At 43.5% G+C, this 11,566-nt stretch overlaps 1 protein-coding gene across 1 annotated transcript; it reads right to left on the reverse strand.

Annotated features, from left to right (window-relative positions):
- Positions 1-381: 381 nt before the first annotated feature.
- On the reverse strand, positions 382-8,928 carry inafm2 (InaF motif containing 2). The gene has a single exon (XM_062968184.1). The coding sequence runs from the start codon at positions 8,472-8,474 to the stop codon at positions 8,085-8,087; it is 390 nt and encodes a 129-aa protein (XP_062824254.1). The 5' UTR covers positions 8,475-8,928; the 3' UTR covers positions 382-8,084.
- Positions 8,929-11,566: the final 2,638 nt, after the last annotated feature.

Genomic DNA, 11,566 nt, shown 5'->3' on the forward strand with positions numbered 1-11,566 from the left:
CAGTTTGAAAACATGCAAATGTGAGTACATCAATAGGTACCGCTCCGGTGGGAAGGTAATGACACTCCATGCAGTCATGCTGGCCACATGACCTTGGAGGTGTCTATGGACAACACCGGCTCTTTGGCTTAGATATGAAGATGAGCACCAACCCCCAGAGTCAGGCACAACTAGACTTAATGCCATGTGATGACAAGTCAAATCTTCTATAGCGAAAGCTACAGTTATTTCTGCGCTGCAATTCTCTCTATTATAGTGGGTGGGATTGCACACAAATGTTGTCAAAATTATTATCTTTTGGAAAGATAGCATCTTAGGTACCGAGTCACGATTATGTCAGGCAGGAAAAGTTAGTCCACACAACAGATAAGAATGCTTACAAAGAGTCAAGAAAATCTTTAATTAGTTTCATCATCTGAAACAGCCAGGAAATTCGTAACAAATATCTCAGATTATATCTTATATCTGAAACCCAACAGATAGTCTTTAGCTATATTTCTTGTAAAAAAAGTGATCTAGTTCATAGAAGCAGATGTCATCAAAATCTGTTCCTTACTAATAAATACCTAAAATGATGGCCAGAGTAGTGCAATCATTTCAGTGTTGGACCAAAGTCAAGGAAATCTTTGGGCGGCTTTGAGCAAGTCAAACACTCTCAGCCTCATAGGAAGGCAAGCCAAACACTCTCTGAGCAAATCTTGAAAAGAAAACCAGGGATAGGTTCATCTTAGGGTTGGCATAAATCAGAAACAACTTGGAGGCACACAGTAACAAAATTTGGTGAACCATATCATACTTGGCACTAATACATGTCTCATGCATCATCCCCCCACCACCCCATTGGTGCGCCCACTGTTCTACTGGATGTGAAATTGTCTTATGCAAAGTAAGAGCAGAGATGTCCCTAAAAGATACTTGGCTACCTGTCTCCCAGGATACTTCCTGGGCTCCTTGGTTTTTAGAACAATATTCTGCCTTGACATTGGTAAGTTGACTTGTGATATGGTCAAACTTGTTCATGATACCAACAGAGAAGCGATGAATGCCTGGTTATCAGCCAACACCAGCAATTCAGTAGCAAACTGAAGGGAAATGAGAGGGAATTGAGTTGCTTATGAGCCTAGAAGAGTTGTCCAGGAGAAGGTTGCCAATAAAATTTAAAAATAAACAACAATTATACTGTACTGATCTCCACATCACCACTTTTACATTTATATTTTATATTCCTAGATTTTATACTTAAACAGTACTTATTGCTATTGCACTTTGAGGCCTGACCATTTATGCGCCCCATAGTGTCTATTTTATTTGCCCTTTTAACTATGATTTATTTGTTATTTTATTGTGCTGTGTTTTTATGTTTGTATGTGGCACTGAATTTTTGCATTTGAATTTGGAAGCCCTGAGTCCCTTTGGGGAGAGAAGGCAGGTTAGAAATAAAAAATTGTTATTATTAATACCATTATCACCAGTAACCTTTCTACACTTCCCTGGTATGGCATGTCTTTCAATATTCTTGCTAATGTATTCATGTTGTTACTTTTGTGAACTATGTTGACCAGGCCTTGCCCCATGTGAGCCGCCCCGGGTCCCCGTGGGAAGATGGTGGCAGGATATAAATAAAGTATTATTATTATTATTATTATTTCTATAAAAGGCAAAGGCTTCCCCTGACATTACGTCAAGTCGTGACCGATTCTGGGGGTTGGTGCTCATCTCCATTTCTAAGCCGAAGAACCGGCGTTGTCCGTAGACACTTCCAAGGTCATGTGGCCGGCATGACTGCATGGAGCGCCGTTACCTTCCCGCTGGAGCAGTACCTATTGATCTACTCACATTGGCATGTTTTCAAACTGCTAGGTTGGCAGGAGCTGGAGCTAACAGCGGCCGCTCACGCCGCTCCCGGGGTTTGAACCTGGGGCCTTTCGGTCTCCAGCTCAGTGCTTTAACGCACTTAACCACCGGGGCTCCTATCTTATTCTATAATAAGATCTATTAACCTGAAAGCCAGAAATACATGTGTAAACCCCCATGAACCACCACTCCATCATCAAGCAGTGTAGAATTATGGGGAAAGAGCGCTGGAACGCACATGGAATTAATTTTTCTCTGGAATATCAAAAAGGAAAACGGTTCATTGGTGATGCGTTTACAATGGTTTAACAGGACTCTCCGGCCAAATTGTCCCCGTGGGAGAGGTATCCTTTTCTAAGAAGTGCCTTGGCTAGAACATGTAGAAAAAGATTCTCCCTTACACAGTCATGAAAAAGTGGGGACATTACAGAGCAGTGTTTGGATTCAATTCCTTACTCTTTTTCTTTCATTGACTTTAGCAAGTAGTGCTTGGAAAGGCACTAACTCTATGATGAAAAAAGAAAGCATGGGTCAGGATTAGTGAAAAGGCAAGGAAAATTTTCCTCTTTCTGGCCAAGAAAACCCTAGGGTTCCTGTGTACAGCATGACCCTCATATTCATAGGGGATACATTCCAAGATCCCCCATGAATACCTGAAGCCATGGATAGTGAACTTTACATTTTTGCTGCACTTAGTCTAAAAGCATCATAGAACTGCATTGGGGGATCTAGAAGGGCCCACAAACAATTCTGCAGGGGGTGGGTCTTTGAGCATGAGTAAGAGAAACCATGGATATCAAATCCAAAATTAGTTGGTTTATATGAAGGCATACTGTATAAACTAACAAAGCTCATCCCATCCCTAAAAAACAAATGAAAATTTAAAAAAACCCACTACCTCTGTGGAACACCTAATTACAGGAAGTTCCAGCAAAATCTATTTTAGCCTTTAAATATATTTTGTAAAATAACAAAGCAAATTGCAAGTCAGTAGAACGGCTCCTAGTCACATGGGATCTCAGGAACTCATATTTCCCTGAGCCAAATTTCTAGCATCAGATCTTAGAAAATGTGCTTTTTGAACTGCAATTCCCTGTAGCCCCAGTCGATGCTCGCCACAATAGCTTGGGGATGCTAGGAGTCAGAAAACGTACTGTTTGGGTGACGAGTTCTGCTCCAACTGAATGGAAATTTCTTTGAATTGGATAAATCTGCTTCCTTCCTCCCCAATCCATCCTTTTTTTTGTGCGCTTCTAGTTCAGACTGTTAATATAGGCAGCATTTCCCAATAGATTTGTTTCTGCCAACTTCAAAGGATCAAATTGTACAGCAGCCAAATCCTACTTCCAATAAAAGAAACTGCCATGATTAGAGCTTTCTTATCTCCTATAGAGGATATTACAGGCAGATAAAGAATCTCATGTGATTATCATAGGTAAAACAAAAAGTTGTACACTTACACGTATGAACTGATTCAGAACTGCACAGGTATTCCTAAACACAAGTACTTTTAACATAGGAATTTGTATAGCATATGGAATTGTTGTGCCTTCAGGATTTTCTCCAGTTATGCCTTCAAAGATCAGAACCATGCAAAATGTTTGGAAAACCATCTTTAAATATAGGGGCTTTATCTGCAGGATAAAATTAAGTGATGCTTTATTACAAGGTGAGGAAAATGTAACCCTTTCGATCAGGGTTTTTCAGTCATAATTCTCAACAACCCTGGTTTTTACAAGGCATTGATAGAGGTTCTGTGATCAGGAAAAATGTTTTTTTTAAAGCTGTTGATATAACAGTTTTTATATATGGGTTTCCCAAGATCTCAAAATTATTTCAAGGATTTCTCTAGGACAAAAAGTTCAAGAAAGCCTGCTCTAGATGTTTTTGTTTAATAATTCAATCACTACCATGCAGTGCTTGGCCAATGCTAAGGAATTGTAAGCACTGTAGTCTGGAGATAACCTCTTCTATGAGATAACTTCACACATTCTTCTCTTGGATGAAATGCTACCATGCAGCTATTTTGCCCCTTGAATCCTTCTCTGATATATAAAAGGTTTACATTCGCCCATTCTGAGGTCTGCAGTAACATAGAAACCAAAGTGTTCATATACAGAATTAAATGAATTAGCCCAGCTTGCTCACCAGGAATGAAATTGGCACATTATTCCCATTCTCAGCCTTCAACATACAGGAAAGGAGAATATTCTTCAAAGAAATGAGAATTAAAATAAACACCAAATAAGCAGAAGTCTAAAACCACATGAGTTTTTGGCAGAAATCTTTCAATGTATTTTTTTGTCACCTTAAAAATATTTTTCTTAAAAAATATACAGAACTTTGAATACAGACAGCTTACATGGCTGATTTAGATATAGACAACATTAGAGCATGTTCACAAGTTTAAATCTAAACCTATTTATCAAGTCTGACATTTGGCGATAACCGTACAGAAGGATACAGCTTGGCCGCCTGATATTAAAGCCATTTTGCCCATACTTGCTTCCTTCTTTCCAAGACGTTGATATCCAAGAAGAAGCATACTTTTTTAAAATACATGTTCAATATGCCCAACCAGCAGTTTAACCATATAGCCTATTTTAAAAAAATCCTTTTAAGGGTACATGTTGTTGCTATTTACTTGAATTAACACAAATGGGGGGTAGATCATGTATCTTTTGTCAAAGGTTTGTGGCCCTCCCTTCTAAAAGACTCCTAAGAGATGTCTATTATACTGTTTTGTTTGCAAAGTATCTGCTTTTTTGAAATTGTGAGTACAGTGCTTTGACACAGCTGAGCAGAAGGGAGCAGACTGCCAAATTCACCAAAGGAGAGAACAACTGAAAATAGGTTACCGAGCTTCTTCTAAGAAGCAAGACATGGTCCTATACTGGCTCCATGAGGTAATGTTGCTGTTAGTACTCATGGCTAGTAAGGCTGCAATCCTATATATATATTAACTAGGAAAGAAGTCTCACCAAAGTCAAAGGGGCTTGCTTCTAATAAAAATGTATACGATTGTGCTGTGTGTTTCCAAGCTCCCATCTACTGCTGCGGAGTATGCTAAAGGCTACTTCATAGGGTGTACATAGCTGGTGTACATCACAGCTATAGAGCCCATAATATTCACAGCAGTCAAAAAAGCAGATAAGCAATCCATCACACCACCCATGATCCAAAGAGGCAGCAATTTTTAGTCAGTTTCAGCCAAAACATCAACAAAGTCTTGGAGCACTTTAAAGTCAAAGAAAAAATGTAATACAAGCAGATGGGTCAGCAGAATGAAAATGTAAAGAACTACAAGATTCTCTGCAAAGACCCTTTTCCTCACAGTGAAACTGAAAGGATTGTAGAAAAATGCAGCATGGGAAAACCTTCCTAAGTGTCCACCACCTTTTTGTGTTGGAAATAGCCAGGCTTTCATCTTGAGATTTTATGAGTCTGACACAGAGAAGATAAATATTAAAATAAAATAAGCCAGACCACCACTCTGCCTAAGTTTCAGCCTTCTAAACTACATTCTACTCTTTTTTATAGTACATTCTTCAGCAGGCATGTCATCAACTGGAACACCACCATATTTTAAAGTCAAAAGGCAAGATAAAGAAAAATTAAAAGACATTGTTTTCAGCATAGCCTCCAGACAAGTGGTTAGGCTTATCCAGGTGTTGGGAAACTATTACCTGGTGTGAGGGTGGTTGCAGTACATTTGAACTGCATTATATAGTCAGTGTGTAGACCAGGCATGGACAAACTTGGCCCCTCCAGGTATTTTGGACTATGATTCCCACAATTCCTAACAGTCTACTGGCTGTTAGGAATTGTGGGAGTTGCAGTCCAAAACACCTGGAGGGCCCAGGTTTGCCCATGCCTGGTGTAGACCCATATAACGCAGTTTGAACAGAACTGTACTTCATTATATGGTTCTAGAACTGACTATATAACACAGTTCAAACTGCATTATTTGGCAGTGCAGATCCAGCCTCTGACTTTCTCAAACTGGCACCCTCCACACATGCTGGACAAGACACCCCATCATGTTTGGAGGGATGATGGCAGCTATTTTCCATCACATCTGGAAGACATCAGGTTAGAAAAGGCCACACTAACTACATTCCCCTTGATTTAATGCCGGAACTACTTCTGGGACTGCACGTACAAATCACATTTGCAGTAATTGTGGCCAAGCAGGAAACATCCAATTTATTTCTGTCTGGAAGTTCCAGAGGTCATTCCAAGCATCCGAAAAATGAGAGAGGTTGAAGGGATTCCTAGACAATAGGATCCCAAGACTACTGCTTTCATTATTCCCTGGTGGTTCTGTTGAGGAAACAGACCTAGACAAAAACCCCCAAAATCAGCCAAATAAATAGGATTTATTCTTATTTAGGATTAAAGGGAACAGAATGAAGACTTTGGACACAAAACTGAGATAGAATTGGAATCCTGGAATGAGAATCAAATTGGGGCCCAGTTTGCCTGGAAAAAGGTAAGTGGAAAAAACCTCAAACTGGGTTGTTGTGAGTTTTCTGGGCTGTATGGCAATGTTCCAGAAGCATTCTCTCCTGATGTTTCACCCACATTGATGGCAGGCATCCTCAGAGGTTGTGAGGTTTGTTGGAAACTTGGCAAGTGGGGTTTATATATCTGTGGAATGCTCAGGGTGGGAGAAACTATTCCTGTCTGTTTGAGGCAAGTATGAATGTTGCAATTGATGACCTTGTTTAGCATTGAATAGCCTTGCAGCTTCAAAGCTTGGCAGCTTCCTGCCTGGGGAAAGACAAGAGTTCTTTCTCCCACCCTGGACATTCCACAGATATATAAACCTACTTGCCTAGTTTCCATCAATGTGGGTGAAACGTCAGAAGGGAATGTTCCTGGAACATGGCCATAAAGCCCGGAAAACTCACAGCAATCCAGTGGTCACGGCCATGAAAGCCTTCAACAACACATAAAAACCCAAATGTTTAAACAGAGGATGAATCTATTAAATTAGTGCAGTCTGACACCACTTTGACGAACAAGGCTCAATGCTATGCAATGGTGGGGGTGAGGGGATCGTTTTATAAGGCCTTTAGCCTTCTCTGTCCAAGTGTGCTGGTGCTGCAAAAACGACAACTTCCACGATTCCTTATCACTGAGCCTGGGCCATTCAAGAAGTGTCAAACTGCATTAATTCTACATCCACAGTCACAAGGCCTGAGCATTGGAAACCAAATCTTTTGTCACCATTTAGGATCTCAATCTGAAGGTTTAGCCCCAAACTGGACAAGGGGGAGACATTAAGAAAGAGGAGAGTGTTGAAATGATGCAACTTGTCTCAAAAAAGATAAGGGGGAGGAAAAAAACCCAAAGGTTAAAAGCCTAATGAAATACAGTCATAAGGCCTGAGCATCTCGGGGAACCATGTCTATCTGAACATGTTTACAGAAGAGAACACCTTTCAAACAGATGTGTAATCAAGTATAGCAGGCAGGGGCAAACCTGGGCCCTTCAGGTGTTTTGGACTTCCACACCTGCCATTCCTAACAATCTCAAACCCCTTCCTTTTCCCCCTCAGCCACTTAAGCAGCTGAGTGGGGAAAGGAATGGGCTTGAGGCTGTTAGGAAGGGCTGAGGGGGAAAAGGAAAGGGTTTGAAGTGTTAGGAAGTGGCTGGGCGGGGTGAGGCTGCTAGGAATGGTGGGAGTTGAAGTCCAAAACGCCTGGATGGCCGAAGTTTGCCCATGCCTGAAGTATAGGCTCAAACAGGGACCTTAGCCTTCCATTTCCCCCCACCCAACCCTATAGCATGGCCTTCCAAGAAAGCCACGTTCCCCACATAGCCCTTGAGACTTCAATTCCTTCTCTAAATCCGCGTTACGGGTACATACATATTATAGAATCTACAGCGCCTTTTCGAAGGCCTGGGACTAAGAAGTGCGTCAGGTGGGCTTCTCCTCCAGAAGGGTCGGCGTCCCAGACATACCTGAGCCCAAATACTAGGTCCTGGGTTCATAATAAAAACTCAAACCAAGGTCCGGTCCCAGAGAGTGAGGGAAGCAAGGGAGAGGAGGCGAGGGGAGTTGTAGAGCAGCAGGCCAAGAAGGAAAGCGGTCCCTGGTGTCTTTGGGTCCGGGAGTCCGAGGCCTGGAGGCAGCTTCTCTCTGGCGGGAGAGGCGAGGCGGGCGGTGGGCGTCCGTGGGGCGGGAGGAGGAGGAGGAGGAGGAGGGCGAGGAGGGGGCGTCGCTAGGGCGCCAAAGTGCTGCCGGGGTCCCGGGCGACGGCGGTGGCGGCGAGGCCTTCCCCTGGCGGCGGCGTGGCGGGCTGCCCGGTGGCGTGGGGCTGCGTGGCGGGGCTGCCGAGGTGCCCTCCCGCTCCGGGGGGCCTGTGCTGTCCGTGGGGCGCCCCGCCTCCGCGCACGGGCTGCCAGATGAGGCTGTAGTAGACGGCCAGGACGATGGCGGCCAGCGAGACGGAGAGGACGTAGGCCAGGACGGTGGCCAGGCGCACCCACTTCTTGTTGGTCTTGGCCGCCATGCGCGCCTTCTTGTCCCCCGTGTAGGTGGCCGGCTTGCCCCTCTCCGCGCTGCCGCCCGAGGCCGGCTCCTTCTCCTTCTCCTTCTCCTTGCTCTTCATGGGGGCGCGGCCCTTGGCCCGCTGCTCCGCCGCACGCTCCGTCGTGAGGCGGCGGCCGATGGGGAGATGCCCCCCTTCCCTCACATCACATCACGGGAGAGAAGGAGAGCCAGGCAGGCAAGGAAGGAAGGATGGATGGCGAGGAAGGCAGCAGCTGGCGGAGGCTCAGCGAAGCCCGAGGGAGCTCAGCGCCTCCTCTCGCCCTCCCTCGCTCGCTCCCTCCCTCGGCGACGGATGCGGTCCTCTGGAGCGAAAGGCGTCCTCGGCCGGGAAGAAGAAGAGGGAGGGAGGGAGGGAGGCCAGGGACACGCAGCCAAGGAGCGGGAGGAGGAGGAGGAGGAGAGGCCGCGCCTTAAAAAGGCAACGGGAAGGGAGAGCGGCCCCCTCGGCGCACACACACGGACACTCAGCAGGCGCACACTCCTCTCCCCCCCCCTCCAATCCAGGGGTCCTTCCGCTCCCCGCTTTCCTGACGGGAGGGGGGCAAAGCACGCGCGGCCCCCTCCCACGCACGCGCAGTCACAGCCTCTCCATCCCATTGGCTTCTTCCTTCCCTCCTTCCCTTTGGGTGCAACTACAGTAGAGTCTCACTTATCCAACATAAACGGGCCGGCAGAACGTTGGATAAGCGAATATCTTGGATAATAAGGAGGCATTAAGGAAAAGCCTATTAAACATCAAATTAGGTCATGATTTTACAAATAAACACCAAAGCATCATGTTATACAACAAATTTGACAGAAAAGGTAGTTGAATACGCAGTAAAGTTATGTTGTAATTACTGTATTTACGAATTTAGCACCAAAATATCACGATATATTGAAAACATTGACTACAAAAATGGCTTGGATAAGTGAGACTCTACTGTAGTGAAAAAAATAAATGTATTAGAAGTGAATGCAGAAATCCTGTAATAATTCTATACGTATCTCACTGAATTATGTTGTAATTACTGTATTTACGAATTTAGCACCAAAATATCATGATGTTTTGAAAACATTGACTACAAAAATGCATTGGATAATCCAGAACGTTGGATAAGTGAGACTCTACTGTACATAGAAGTGGAAGAATAGGAAGGACAAGAGACCCCTTCCAGAAAATTAGAAACATCGGAGGTAGAATTCAGGCACAAATGGGCATAAGCAAAAATTTTAAACTGTGGTGTTGGAGGAAAATCCTGAGAGTGCCTTGGACCGCAAGAAGATCCAACCAGTCCTACTCCGGAAATAATGCCTGACTCTCACTGGAGGGAAGGATATTCAAGGCAAAGCTGAAGTACTACATCATGAGAAGACAGGAAAGCTTGGAGAAGATCATGATGCTGGGGAAAATGGAAGAAAAAAGAAAGGGGCAGACCAAGGGCAAGATGGATGGATGGTATGCTTAAGTAATTAAGTAACTTTATTTTTCTATACCGCTACCATCTCCCGGCTGGGACTAACACGGGACAAAGGCCCGAAAACAATACAACAATTAAAACATTACAAAGAGTAAAAACATAATCAAACAGCATTGATCCTACAGTGTAGAGGTGCCGCCTTCCCATTCTGTGCCTTGAATCCCTATGTAATGCATGGCGTAACCATGTCCATAGGCAACTTGAAAGCACACTCTTCCATTTTACTGTTAAATCACCATAAACACCATTCTCATTGGAAGGGTGGGTATTAATTTCGCCAAAAAAATAGATACATGAACATGAAGTGTATGACTAGATCCTCTGACTTTTTACAGTAAGGATAGTTATTTGGTGGTCTATGAAATGAACATCAGTCTTTGATCTCTCATCTGCTGACAGCTGCAAAAAAACTGGAAATGTTATCTGTTAATGACTGGATTATCAAAGTCTGGAATGCTGCATACATGTCAGATTTTAGGGAAGTGATGGAACTTATTGGTTGGAGAAAAATGACAGGAAAAAACTTCAATGTGGGGTGTGGATAAAAATATGTTTTGGTTGCTTGAGTTTTAAATAGAATTCTACAAATTTAATTCCAACATTGGCATATAGTATGTGTTTTCCCTTGTTCTATAAATTTATTTTATTTCATTTGAATGTTCAGAAAGATATTGTTTTATATTTTCTTGTGAAATTAGCCTCCCAAAGGGCTGGTTTACAATTCCTATTATTTGTAGTCAGTTTATGATAGAGGAAGACTGGGATTGGCAGTATGTCTTTCATACGCATTTGAAAGTGGAAATAAAATGCTGCAACTGCTGCTGGGAATTGCCAGAAAATGACTGAGGTCAAGGGAAATGTCATTTGTATTTTTTAAAGAAGAAAAACTACAGCAATGAAGAAGAAGAAGATCAACAACAACAACAACAACAACAACAACAACAACAATTCCATATGCATTTGCCCCACCTGGGGAACCACTCTGTTTACATAAATAGTCCTTATTTGGGTGTCACAACTGGCTTTCTAAAAACACCATTCCCTCCTGCCTCTAATTGCAGTCTGTTTGCCTTATTGAAAAATGGTACTGTCACTTGGTCTGAGGCTGGATCTACACTGTCTTATATCCCTGGATGTGACCTCAGATTATCTGCTTTGAACTGGATTATATGAGTCTACACTGCCAGATAATCTGGGATAAACTGTGACCTTGGCTCCCCATAACTTTTCTGTAACTGCCTCTTTAGCAGTGGTGCAATTAGGTAATAATACACTTCATTTATATTCCTCCCTTCTCCACAAAGAGACTCAGAGCAGATTACAGTATATTTAGAGCATACAGAGGCAAACATTCAATGCCTTAGTTACAATCACATACATACAATGAGACAAGGCAAAGGCGTCTCCTTTCATTTCCGGCTTTGGAGGCAGTGCTCATCTCTGGCTCTAGGGAGGTGTTCTCCATTTTCAAGCTAAGGAGCCTGCATTGTTACCTTCTGGTCATGTGACTGGCATAATTGCTCAGAGTGCCTTTTGCTTTTCCTGCCGAAGCAGTACCTATTTATCTACTCACATTTGCATGTTTTCAAACTGCTGGGTTGGCAGGAGCTAGGGCTAACAGCAGGAGCTCACCCCATGCTGCAGATTTGAACTGCCCACCTTGAGGTCAGCAGCAGCAGCACTTTAACCC

The sequence above is a fragment of the Anolis carolinensis genome, chromosome 1 (assembly GCF_035594765.1).
Source record: "Anolis carolinensis isolate JA03-04 chromosome 1, rAnoCar3.1.pri, whole genome shotgun sequence".
NCBI lineage: Eukaryota > Metazoa > Chordata > Lepidosauria > Squamata > Dactyloidae > Anolis > Anolis carolinensis.

What these genes read in the sequence shown, in the direction of transcription:
- inafm2 (XM_062968184.1), bottom strand. Translation starts at nt 8,474, where the DNA reads ATGAAGAGCAAGGAGAAGGAGAAGGAGAAGGAGCCGGCCTCGGGCGGC.